General features: G+C 37.0%; 3 protein-coding genes across 3 annotated transcripts; 1 reads left to right on the top strand and 2 right to left on the bottom strand.

Annotated features, from left to right (window-relative positions):
- Window positions 1-6,227: 6,227 nt before the first annotated feature.
- Window positions 6,228-6,647, bottom strand: LOC127808517 (uncharacterized). Its single transcript, XM_052347093.1, has one exon. The coding sequence runs from the start codon at window positions 6,645-6,647 to the stop codon at window positions 6,228-6,230; it is 420 nt and encodes a 139-aa protein (XP_052203053.1).
- A 339-nt stretch (window positions 6,648-6,986) lies between these two features.
- On the top strand, window positions 6,987-9,172 carry LOC127808516 (protein MAIN-LIKE 1-like). Its single transcript, XM_052347092.1, has 5 exons — window positions 6,987-7,307; window positions 7,388-8,059; window positions 8,147-8,299; window positions 8,369-8,788; window positions 8,867-9,172. The coding sequence occupies exons 1-5, from the start codon at window positions 6,987-6,989 to the stop codon at window positions 9,170-9,172; spliced, it is 1,872 nt and encodes a 623-aa protein (XP_052203052.1).
- Window positions 9,173-9,935: 763 nt separating this feature from the next.
- On the bottom strand, window positions 9,936-11,381 carry LOC127808515 (uncharacterized). Its single transcript, XM_052347091.1, has 2 exons — window positions 10,203-11,381; window positions 9,936-10,109 (listed from the first exon to the last, which is right to left on the bottom strand). Exons 1-2 carry the CDS (start codon window positions 11,379-11,381, stop codon window positions 9,936-9,938), a joined length of 1,353 nt encoding a protein of 450 aa, XP_052203051.1.
- Window positions 11,382-12,724: the final 1,343 nt, after the last annotated feature.

Raw genomic sequence — 12,724 nt, 5'->3', positions numbered from 1 at the left:
AGTTATGTTTGAAAAATAAAACTCTTCAAAAGCAATTAGACTTACTATCGAATGAATTGGAAGTTTTAAGATCAAAGAATGAATATTTGATTGCTTCCAATAAAGAATTTTTAAAAGAAAAAGTTTTGGAAGAATTTGAAATGAAATCCTCAAATAGTGCATTAAATGAGAAATGCATTTTCAAAGAGGATATTACAAATTCATGTGATCATGAACTAGGTGTTCAAAATTTTAATAGTCAAAGAGCTAGTGTCAAGAGCTCATCTGCACACACCTCTCATGATGTTAAATGTTTTTACTGTTGTAAATTAGGCCACATTGCATTTTGTTGTCCTTTTAAAAGGAAATCAACTAGTGGACCTAAAATGAAATGGATTCCTAAGGAAACTATGACTTCTAGTATTTCTCGTTCCAATCCTCAAGAATCCAAGAAAGTGTTGATACCAAAAAATCCTCATGGTAATAGGAATGTGGATAAGGATAAAAAGCAAACTATTTTCATAAAGAGGAAACAAAAGTCCTTTGCTTCACATTCTAACTATTGGTATCATTTTGAACATAAAAGTTTCATAGGAAACAATCCACATAAGCTTAAACAAATTTGGGTTCCTAAGGAGGAGCTCCATGTTAACATTGGTGAACCCAAAGTGGTTTGGGCACCAAAAGCTTGTGGATGAGTTATTTTTGCAGGTTGCTTGACATCCAAATGAAACTTAAAGTGAAATCTTTGCGGATGAATCAAGTATGAAAGAAAAGGGGATGAAAAAGAAATTCAACCCCAAAAGAAGCTCATTTTTTTTTTTACCAACAAAGAGTAAGAGAGATTGTTAAACTCAATCTTGGTGGTATATTTTCTATCCCTAAACTCTCCATGATTATGATGTTTATGATGATTTTGAATCATGTATTGCCTTTATGATTTTACTTAAGAAATTGTATCCAAAATTTCAATCATATTGGTTTCTAAAATTAAGGGAGAGTTATAGTGTTTTGATATATGCATTGATTAAGGGGGAGAATAACATTTGTTGATATGTGCTGAAAAATGTGTTTGTGGTAAATGGCCTTAAACATAACTTGATTAGTGTTACCGATTATGTGATATATGAATCATAATGTATGCTTATTGAGCTAATTGGTATTGTTTGAGTAAGAAATTATTCTAATTCATGCTCTGTCTTTAAAAATTAAAGGATCATCTTGCCTTTTCTATACATCTATATGTAATGATCCTATGTTATAATCCTAAGTTTAGGACATGGTACCTATGGCTTGATCTCTTATAAAGGCATTAAATATATTGAATGTCATACTTTTGGGTACTGTAAATTAAAAATGGAATATTTTGCTACTGTTTTGTGATTACAAGTATGGCTATGATTATCAAAAATTGAACGTATGATCTTAAAGCCTATCTTTAATGTCTCTTGCATAAAATATGCTATAACTTGTTTAGATTTATATTTTTGGATTACCACTTATTTTTTTGAATATATGGAAAGTAAGTTCATGTGGTTCATTCCTCAAATTTATGGCCATTGATATTTTTGTGAAAATTATTGAATTGAGTCAATTACTATTTTTTTTTATGAAAAATGTTTCTATGGCTAAGACCTCCCGTGTGAGTTTAAGGGAGATTTTTTCAAAGAGAGTCTTTCTATTTACTTGAAATGATTTATTTCACTCCTATATTGATCATTTAATGTATATGCCTCTTATATGAAGAATGGCTATGCATTTGATCTAATGCTTTGATTGTTTAAATATGAGTGATTATTTTGAAAGATATAGATTGGCTCTGATATGATCATGAGTATGCAATATGTATGAAATTTGTTTTGGCATCTCATGAGAAAGGTTTATGTATATGGCATGTGCTCAAATGTTGATATTAATAATGTCATCTTAAGGGGAAGCTATCTCTAGTTTTTTAAAACTATCTTTACTTAGTTGTGTTTATCTCCAAATTCATTTCTATTGAAAAGATTTTGGTTTAAGGGGGAGGCTCTTTTATTTATGCTCTCAGTGTGTTTCAAAAAAGAGGAGTTTTCATATTTTTGATTTTGACAAAAAGGGGGAGAATGAATTGATTTTCATATTTGTTTTTGTCATCATAAAAAAAGAGGAGATTGATATTTTACTCTTGGTAATAAAATAGTTTTGATAATGACTATATGAAAATCAATCTCTACTATATGGATTATAAGTATGAGAAAATCAATCTTTAAATCTCCTTGAAGCAAAGTTGTGAAAATTCCTATAGAAGAAATATTGAGTATGGTTGAGTGAGGTTTGTTTCAAAATATACTTTTGATAATCTCAACTTGCTTTCAAAAAGATCAAAATGAGGATTTGTTAAGTTTTCAATGTTTTCAAAAGGATAGTCGACTATGTGGTTCATTCTGTTGACTATGCCTGAAAATAGTCGACTATGCTGTTAAGGATAGTTGACTATGCATAAGGATAGTCGACTATGCTGATTTGATTTGTCGACTATTTAAGGCTTCTGTCGACTATTTTTGGATCTGTTGACTATGGCTTTTCATCTATCGACTATTTTTGTTCATAAAATTCAAAATCCTCTTCATATTTTTACATCTGTCGATTATGTCTTTGTGTATGTCGACTATGTGAAATTCGTGTTAGAAGATAGTCGACTATGCTTTTTTGTCTGTCGACTATGTCTTGTTTTACTTGTAAAAATAGTCAACTATGCATTTTCTTCTGTCGACTATATCTTTTACAGAAAGCTTCCAACGGCTAGTTTTTCAATCCCAACGGTCACAAACGGCTACATTTCTCTTCAATCTCTTGGGAAGCTTATAAATACAAGTCATGGATGATCAAGAGAAGACTAATGGATGGGAAAGAGTTGATCTAAAGAGTTCAAATCATTTTTACTCGAGCTTATAATATTTGCGCTTTCACTGTTGTATTTTTTCTCCAAGGCTTCGTTGTTCTATCATTGTAAATTTATTATTAAGCCTTGTTTTCATTGTGAGAAAACTTGTAACTAAGAGTGTTAACTCTTAGCTTCTCTCTTTACATTTGTATCATTCTTATTTTCCTAGCTTTGTGTTAGAGGACTTGCTCGTTGAAGAAAGGGGCTGTTTTCCTACCTTGTGTAGCTAGAGGGCCTACTTGGTTTAAGTAGGAGGTTGTATTTCCTAGCTTGTATAGTTAGAGGGCCTACTTGTGTAAGTAGGAGGTTTTAGTGAATTGGTTCAAAATCCTTAGTGGGAGCTAAGGTAGTGGATTAGGCTTGGTTTAAGCCAAACCACTATAAATTCTTTGTGTCATTTATCCTTCCTGCTTTTACATTCATTGAGCTTTATATTTGTCATTTCATATGTTTAATGTTTTAAATCACTAAAACCTCAATTGGGTCAAAAAGATTTCAAGTCCTATCAAGATTTTTAAAATAGCCAATTCACCCCCCCTCTTAGTGTGTGCCATAGCACCTCTCGATCTAACAAGTTGACTACTACAATCACACCGAGTCTCCCTGACTTTCTAAGAACCTAACCCACATCGGTCCGGCATCATTTCCAAAGAAGTAGGAGCGATACAAAGTCCCATGAAGGTTGAAAATAAATATCACCAGGAGTCACATATTTAGTTCAAGCTCTCCATTCACAAATTCGACAACAACTCTCATATTATAAAATTGTTACCATGCATATTTATATTATTAACGCGTGGTGCCGAATCATGGTAAGGGATAGAATAAATTATGGAAAATAACAAAGACTTATATAGGGATTACATAACTTAAGAAGAGTGTAAGGACCTTTCCTTTATTTGGCTGGTTCTTCTTACCTTTCTCGTGCTCCCGCTAACTATTTCAAACATCAAATAATCTTTAAAATCTCTTTGATTTCTCCTTCTCGCGCTATTGCTCGCTCTCCCAATCTTTTCTTTTTATTCATATAATTCTCTTCCCCCTTTCTTTCTCAAGCAAGGCTCTTATTTATACTTTCACATGCCCACTGATTCCCAAGAGTTATGCTATTTGTATGCACAAAGTTGACGCATAACAGAGAATTCGTGATAAATTAATAATTAAAATATCATGATAAATTGACAATTAAAATATCGTGATATTTTCATTTGAAGGATGATAATTTCTCCCTAACTATTTTCCCTCACATGCTCCCTTTCTCTCTCTCCACCGTTTCTAGCAACTAGCCACCAGATCCCTCTTGCTTTCGCCGCCGCATCTCTAGCAGCCGCTGGATCCTTCTCACCATCGCCGCCGTGCACCAGCAGCCGTCGAATCCCTTTTGCCGCTGTTGCGTTGCCTTCTCCAGCAACCGCCAGATCCATCTTGCCTTCGCATCTGCGTCACCTTCTCTAGCAACCACCGTCTTCCAATCCCCCCGCGTCGCTGCGTCGCCTTCTCCAGCAACTACCGCTACCGCCTCTCGCCACCGGCCAGTACAACTCCGGACACCACCCGCCTTTGAGAAACCAAATCTGCAGTGGATTCAACGGGTTGGGACAAGATCCAGATCTAAAAAAGAGGAAAGATATCTCCTACCGCCGGATGTATAATTGTTTGATGGATGTATAACAATGTTTTGATGTTTCATTCAGTCGTGTGCTGCTTCTCTACTGGCACAAATAAATTTTTTATGTGGCTTTATTATGTTGGGTAAAAACCAACTGCTCTTTAGACAGGAGAGTGGAGAGTGGTGTTAATTACTTTCTTTGGATTAGAAAATTTAATTTAATTATGGATGTATGAATTTTGATTAAGAAGATGATAACGATTTGAATTGTTTTTGGACAGTAAGGTGTAATTGGTAGTGCACTTGTTGTATCTTGGGTTATCTCATCCCTTCACTACTCAGACACTATTTGTAGAAGTTCGTAGATCTTATAACAGGTTAGAAATCAGGGGATTGATTAAGGTTTTTTGAGGTAGGAAATAATTTGGATGGCTCTATTTCACTGTTTCTTATGGATGATGGCATGATGCATTGTTTTATGTCTTTTAAGAGGTATATTTTATATATTTATAAATAATTTAATTTTAAATATTTTTTATTTTTAATTATAAAAGTGTATCATTCACTAACGAGCCAAACAGAAGAAAGGTAAACAAAAAATTTAATAAGGCAAAATGGATATTATATATTTAAAAATAAATAAATTATAGCTCTGCAAATACAAATTCTCAATACAAATTCTTATCAGTTGAATGAATAAAATTGATGACGTAAGAAATCTCGGACGGAATGAGCACAGGTGGGAGAGAATAGAGAGAGAGAGAGTTATGAAGGAGAAGCAATAATGTTTAAGTGACATTTCAGAGGATATTTTAGTCCTTTCCTTGCTGTGCGTCAACTTTGTGAGTACAAGTAGCATAACTCTGATTCCCAATTCAATATCACGGATTTGCCCACGGTTTCCATGCTTTGTAATCATCACTTTCGTCAATCTTTTCTTACTTAAAGTCACGCATTCATTGATTTCTTACGCCCATTTAATTGGCTGAAATTTCATTCAAATTGGAGAGGCTTGTGCATGAAATTTTACTCTTAATTAAGTTGAATTGAAAGCTGAAATCCGCATCCCTTTTAATCCGCGTTGCTGCTCCCCATTTTCACCATATAATAATATAATATTAATCCTTTTCAATATAATATAATCTATTCCCCTTATTATATAATAGGGAAATTCTATTGGAAACCCGCCAAATTACTCAATATAACCCGTTGGACTGAATTTTTATTTTTACTCTTTGCAACCACGAGAATTACTATTTACAACCCATAAATTCCCAAATATACCCTCACACAGCCACACCAGCCACACAATTTCTCACATTTCTCAAACAAACCCTAGCAATCTTCGGCCGCGAGGAAGAAGAAATCGGACTGATAAATCAGGTACGCCTTCTGTTCAATGTTTAATTTCTTCAATAATCGCACATGGCGGCATCACCATCGACCGCGATGGCAGCCACCATGGCCGCCATCATCACCACGAACCTCCGCACCGCGAGGTGCGGGGGTTTTAGAAACCCCCTTCCTGGCGGCGACGATGGCAGCCGCCATGGCCGCCATCGTCAGTCGCGGACCTCCGCACCGTGAGGTGCGGGGGTTTCAGAACCCCCCTCCCCCACCGGCGACGATGGCAGCCGCCATGGCCGCCTTCATCAGCCGCGATGGTGGCACCATCGCGGCTGATGAAGGCGGCCATGGCGGTTGCCATCGTCGCCGCTAAGGTGGGGGAGGAGGGTTCTGAAACCCCCGCACCGCGAGGTGCGGCGGTCTCAGAGACCCCCGCACCGCGAGGTGCGGGGGATTGCCATGGCTCCGCACCGCGAGGTGCGGAGGTCTCAGTGACCCCCGCACCGCGAGGTGCGGGGGATTGAGATGGCTCCGCACCGCGAGGTGCGGAGGTCTCAGAGACCCCCGCACCGTGCGGGGGTCTCTGAGACCTCCGCACCTCGCGGTGCGGAGCCATCTCAATCCCCCGCACCTCGCGGTGCGGGGGTCACTGAGACCTCCGCACCTCGCGGTGCGGAGCCATGGCAATCCCCCGCACCTCGCGGTGCGGGGGTCACTGAGACCTCCGCACCTCGCGGTGCGGAGCCATGGCAATCCCCCGCACCTCGCGGTGCGGGGGTCCGAACCCATTCCGGTTCTCGAACCCGCAATTCCGGGTTGGAGAAACCGGAACCAGATTTATTAATAAATGTATAATTATATATTTATTTTTTTAGTTTTGTGCCATTTGAATTTTTTTTAAAATATGATTGATTTCATATTAATCTCACATGTTATTTTTTATATTAATTATAATTTTACAGTTCACCTTTCTAATAAATCTAATTATTATTAATTTTATTATAAACAATTTTATTTGTCATAATGCATTTAGACATTTCATATAACATTCTTATATGAATTAAATTAATTTTGTAGTAGATTACTATTATTTTAAAAATGACTAATATGGTACATTCATTTATAGGTATGGCACGTACTCGAGGAGGAGGAGTAGAGGGAGCTCGTCAGCGTCCGACAGCTTCCACGAGGAGGAGGAGGAGGGTAGAGGGCCATGATGGTCATTCTGTGGCTGATACATCTATTTCAGAGGCGCACATTTCTGAGCAGCCAGGTACTTTGGACTCATCACCTCCTAGTCCTCCAGAGCAGCCATCTACTAGTGCTCCGGAGCAGCCATCTACTAGTGCTCCGGACGATACTACCGAACTATTTTTGGGAGGCCCTGAAGATCCATCCATTTTAAAGAGTTTTAAAAATCATGTTGCTGTTAGCATATGGGCTGGAGAGGTAAGTGATTATAAAAATAATTTTACATTTAAAATAATTATTATAATATTAGTAATTATTTTATTATTTTTATGTAATAGGAAAGAGGTGTATTAAAGTGTAATAGCCATGGACAAAGAATTCCTGATTGGCCATTAGCAAATCAGCAACGTATTTATGATATTGTTGTAAGATCTCAGTTGGCACCTTTGATAGAATCCACGTATCGATTTGTGAATCCTACAGTTGTGTCAGCCTTTTCAGAGAGATGGCAACCTGAGACTAACACATTTCATCTACCATTTGGTGAGATGACACTTACGTTAGATGACGTTGCCACTATTCTGAAGATACCAGTTGCTGGCAGCCCTGTATCAGTCCCTCATTTGACAGGTAATGAAGCTCAGAATTTACTTTGTCGTTTACTTGGGGTCTCAGTAGTAGAAGCAGCAGGCCAGATAGCTGAGACTCGGGGACCGTATGTGAAATTAGATTGGCTGAGAAGAACATTTATGAACGTACCAAATTCAGCTCCGGATGAAGAGATGTACAATGCTAGTAGGGCATATTTGTTATTTTTATTAGGTTGTACATTATTTGTGGATAAGAGTGGTAGCATGATTTCGATTTCCTATCTTGCATTGTTGGAAGACCTGAGTATATCTGGTACGTATGCATGGGGGGCTGCTTGTTTGGCATATTTATATAGGCAGCTAGGTATCGCGAGTAGAAGAGATGTCAAGGGAATCTGTGGATATTTAACATTACTTGAGGTAATAATTTAAATTTTATTATTTTGTGCATATTTTTACTATGTCTTTCCATATATCTTAACAATTATTTACATTAAATGTATACAGGCTTGGATATACGAACATTTTCCATTGACTAGAAGTAAACATAATTTATCATATACTGACGAGCTGCCTAGGGCTCATCGCTGGCTTCCTGTTCGTGAGTACGATTCTTTGCAATCTTTGCGAGAGCGAATTGATGACTTAATTGAAGATCAGGTATTCTGTTCACATATTATATTTTGCAACTTAATATTGCTCATCATTGAAATTCTAAAACATGTGCAGGTCATATGGACACCATATAGGAGGCATCGTGCACAACACCCACTCCATGAGATTGCGTTCTTCTCCGGATGTCTTAAGTGTGGAGGCGTGATTGAGCCATATCATCCGGAGAGGGTTCTGCGACAATTTGGGCATAGGCAGAATATACCTCCACCTCCATTATCTCCTATTGAAGCCAAGCGGGGTAGAGCTACGACAACATATAAGGTAATTTATGATTTTATCAATGATAGTTGGTCTCGCTGGGATTTTCACTTATTGCCAGCACACCGTCGGGGTGGACTTGCCCTAGTGCCATGGGAGTGCAGTGAAGACTACTTGGCATGGTATCATCGCATTACACATCGAGTCATACAAAATCCTACAAATAGATCCGGGTTTGACAGAGGTGATCATGATAGAGTGACTCTTGCTGATGTGGTAAGATTAATTTTGTAATTGTAATTTTTTTAAATATATTATGTTTAGTTTTTTATATTTAAAATAATTGTCTTGTAGCGCATCATGGCATCACTATCTCCTCTTAGGCAAGTCATATCAGGTGGATCCACTCAAGATGTAGATGCGTGGAGACGGGCATGTCTTCAGGTATATGATATTTTGACTATTCGTACCGGGTCTTCTTCTACTGGGTCTCATGCATATACAGTATTTCGCGAAGCACCTTCTAGTATGGTACGAACACCGACGGTGGTTACATCACCTCCGGCAGTAAATATAAATCCACCACCTACGAGTTCAGATCCACATCATCCAGCCCCAAGCCCCCCTCAAGAGACAAGAAAAAGGACTGATAGAGATTAATTTTTTTTTGTAATATGAGACTATTTGTATTTGCTATAGTGAGTAGAGTCTTATCTATTTGACTACTTATGATGAGGTTCGGATATGTCGCTAAGATATAAATGGTGCCAACCCTTTTCTGTTTGGATTTAATTTTCTTAGTTTATTTAAAAATTATTTCTATAACTCGAAAAGTAATTTTATTGTTACTAACAAAACTTATTTTAAATACTTATATGTGATATAAGTGATCTATAAAATAAGATATTATAAACTTATTTACATCAGACTCCTTTATATCATAAACTTTAATTATGGGTCAATTAAATCAAATATATCTTTGTGAAATAGGTTTGTGAATAGGAAATATATAAAACAAGATATTAGTGCAATATAATTCACAAAATAAAATGCGAAAATATATATAAAGTATAGAAAGGCTCAGATATGAATAACAAATCACCACTTAAGTAACTCCAAAAATAAGACCACTAAGCCCAACGAAACCCAGCCCTGAATCGCCCAACTGTCCTCCTCTCTCGGCCGAAATGATGGCTATCATACGTAATGGGCTAGGCTTCTCCATCTCTTGAGCAAATGGACTTATGCCCATTTCTCCTCTAAAGAGATAGTAAATAGGCTTATGGACTTCAAATTGGGCTGCCAATAAGTGGTGATATGAGTTAATGTTTCAATCACGGGCTGAAGCCTATGAAAATTAAACTTGCCCGAAAAATCATCATCGCCTTAAGCCGTATTTGGAAACACAATCTAAGAGTAAGAATCATGTGTCAGATAAGTCAAAAACTTCCTGTGTTGCCACATCTTGACCTACTAGAGATAAAAATGCTTGAATTCTGGATATGTATGGCGTTTCCCAATCACGTGCATTATCACATCGAAATCTGTACCAATTCAGTGCGACGGGAGGAATTGGTGACCTTGGCTTAAGGAATACCTGATAAATGACATATGCAACAAAAATTATTATTAAAACAAACGTATGAAATCCACAATATAAATAAATAAATACCAAAATAAGTAAGAATACCTGCACAAAATGACAATCATTCACAAATCCTATAGTAATCATCCTGTGTTGTACTGCTGGAGGAGGGATCGATCTAAGTGGAAGATATGTAAGACACTGGATCCGTGACAAATGCACCAATACGACATTGTATTTTGAAGCAACTAAATGGCCCATGTCAGGTAAAGTCATCCAATGCTCGCACGGTGCAATGTTATCAAAGCAATATAATATATGTAGTAACTCATCCACACGCATTTCTGATCCATATATTTGCGTATACATCGCACGAAAAGATTGCAACTCTCCTATCAGACTAAAACGAATATCTCTCCAATTGTGCTCACTCATACCAAGTAACCCTGCTATCGCGCGAAATCCACAATGTCCATCTGATTCTACATTAACAATATTATGCAAGAACGGTTGTATTTGTGGTGGGAAACAATCATCATACCCCTTGAGTCGGTTGGTGTTTCTCTTGGATATCCATGTTGCTAGGGATCTACTGTCTTGACTAGATTGAACTATTTCAAATAAGGACGGATCACGTTTGGTGGATGTATCAATCTGAATTTTCTTCTTCGATGTTGGCCTACCCTTCGTCCTAACTTTCATGGTTGGTGGTTGTAGTGAAGTTGTGTCTGGATTAACTATTTCTCTCAACTTTTGCTTTAATACTTGCTTCCCTGGCTCCGGTTCTGAATAAAACATTTTATATATACTCTCTATTTCTGGCTCAATCGTTACCTGCGATGACACACCATCATAAGCTGACTGCACTAACTGCAACCTTGTCCAATGAGGATGCACAGTTGACAAAGGAATTGGCCGTCCTTGTACCATGAACTCTGCAATTTCATGTGCACAAGGTAAACCATATGTGCTTCTAATCACACATCCACATGAAACTTTGTCTATCCCAATTTTATAAGCAAGTTGCGACTGCATTAGTACCATATTCAATGCACTTCTCGATATAACACCTCGCAATTCTCTAAAAATTGCTGGCTTAAAGTTATGTTGCACCAACATTAAACTTTTTTCAAACGACCCCTTAATCTCTACATGTTGTAACTCAATAAGACTGTTGATAATTGTCCATGATGACTCTAAGTCACCTTGAGAAGATCCAAGATGTCTCTTCAACTTTGCATGTGCACTCTCAGCCCTGTTCGTAGTAACGTTGCCAAAATGCATTATTCTATTTGTCCATGCTGCAACAAATTTTTCTTTATAATCATTCAACCATGTATTTCTCAGATAATTAAGTGCGCCCTCATATGCATAGTACTCAAGTGTTAACTCATACAGACGACGTTCATATTCATCCTCAGTCGACGCAAAAACAACCAGGTTCCAACTTAACATAAATTTCTCCCATGTCTCCTTTCTATCAAATAATTTCTTACATTTGGCGAGCACATTTTTTGATATATGCCACCTACACAACAAGGTGCTCGTGGTTGGAAACACTTTTTGTATTGCATTCATTAATCCCAATTCTCTATCAGTTACAATTACTCCTGGACATGTATTGTGAGTTATTAGACTCTTTAATTTCTCCATTGCCCATGTGTAATTATCCTCATATTCATGATCCATAAATGCGAAAGCAATAGAAAAAGTTAGCTCAGTTGACGTCACACCAACGATCTCTAGCAGTGGATACTTATATCTATTAGTTTTGTATGTACAGTCCATTATTAACACATGGGGAAATGTTTTAAATAACTCTATAGCCATCGGATGAGCCCAAAATAAGTCTGTGATACAATCTGATAATGTATCACTTCTATGCCACTCCACATAATTACAATCTTTCAATTTTTTCATCAACTGTTGTATTTGTGATCGACCACCTTTATCCATGACTCTATATCTTTGCCGTGCATTATATATAGTTTTGATGGTACTCACATTTTTTTTATCTTCTGCCTTTAACGTCATTAAAATATTTCTTGGCTTCACAAGATTGTTAGACATTGTTATCATAATTTGTTTCTCTTTCTCTGTAAGTCGGCCAGCATATGAATGACCCTCAAGTTGAGCTGCTGGTAAATGATTGTGCAATCCACATACAACTTTCAATATCCAGTATTCATTTGACAATTTAACACCAAGTAACTCAAATGGACAACCACACTTTTTAGAACCTGTCATCCTACGATTTGTTTCTCCTATTGTCTCATCTCCTTTTTTTGATGATTTATACTTTCCACTCCGTTCACAAGCAAGACGAACTCTAGGTTTTCTTCTTATACCACCAGATTCAGAACCCTTTATAACAATAACCATTCTATTTTCTTTTCCAACTGTCTTAACCCATTCGATCAGTGTTTCCCTATTACTGAAAATCTGATTCGTAACAAAAGTTTGACTAGCATCAAACGATACGCCATTCTCATTCTCAAAATTCTCTAAATTTTGATGATCAAATCCCTATTATCAAAACAAAAATAGGATACATAAATTAAAAATGGGTTGTGCTTTAACCAAAATATGAATAAAAATATATGAATTAAAAATAACAAAATGGATAA

This window comes from Diospyros lotus, chromosome 8, assembly GCF_014633365.1.
Source record: "Diospyros lotus cultivar Yz01 chromosome 8, ASM1463336v1, whole genome shotgun sequence".
Classification (NCBI taxonomy): Eukaryota; Viridiplantae; Streptophyta; class Magnoliopsida; order Ericales; family Ebenaceae; genus Diospyros; species Diospyros lotus.
This window is presented reverse-complemented; position numbering and strand designations above follow the sequence as displayed.

Bases quoted from the DNA above. Each gene is read 5' to 3' on its own strand.
- LOC127808515 (XM_052347091.1), bottom strand. From the start codon at position 11,381: ATGCATTTTGGCAACGTTACTACGAACAGGGCTGAGAGTGCACATGCA. The intron at 10,110-10,202 runs GTATTCTTACTT...GTCATTTATCAG, and splicing joins ATGATTGTCATTTTGTGCAG to GTATTCCTTAAGCCAAGGTC.
- LOC127808517 (XM_052347093.1), bottom strand. From the start codon at position 6,647: ATGGGTTCGGACCCCCGCACCGCGAGGTGCGGGGGATTGCCATGGCTC.
- LOC127808516 (XM_052347092.1), top strand. From the start codon at position 6,987: ATGGCACGTACTCGAGGAGGAGGAGTAGAGGGAGCTCGTCAGCGTCCG. The intron at 8,060-8,146 runs GTAATAATTTAA...AAATGTATACAG, and splicing joins GATATTTAACATTACTTGAG to GCTTGGATATACGAACATTT. The intron at 8,789-8,866 runs GTAAGATTAATT...ATTGTCTTGTAG, and splicing joins GAGTGACTCTTGCTGATGTG to CGCATCATGGCATCACTATC.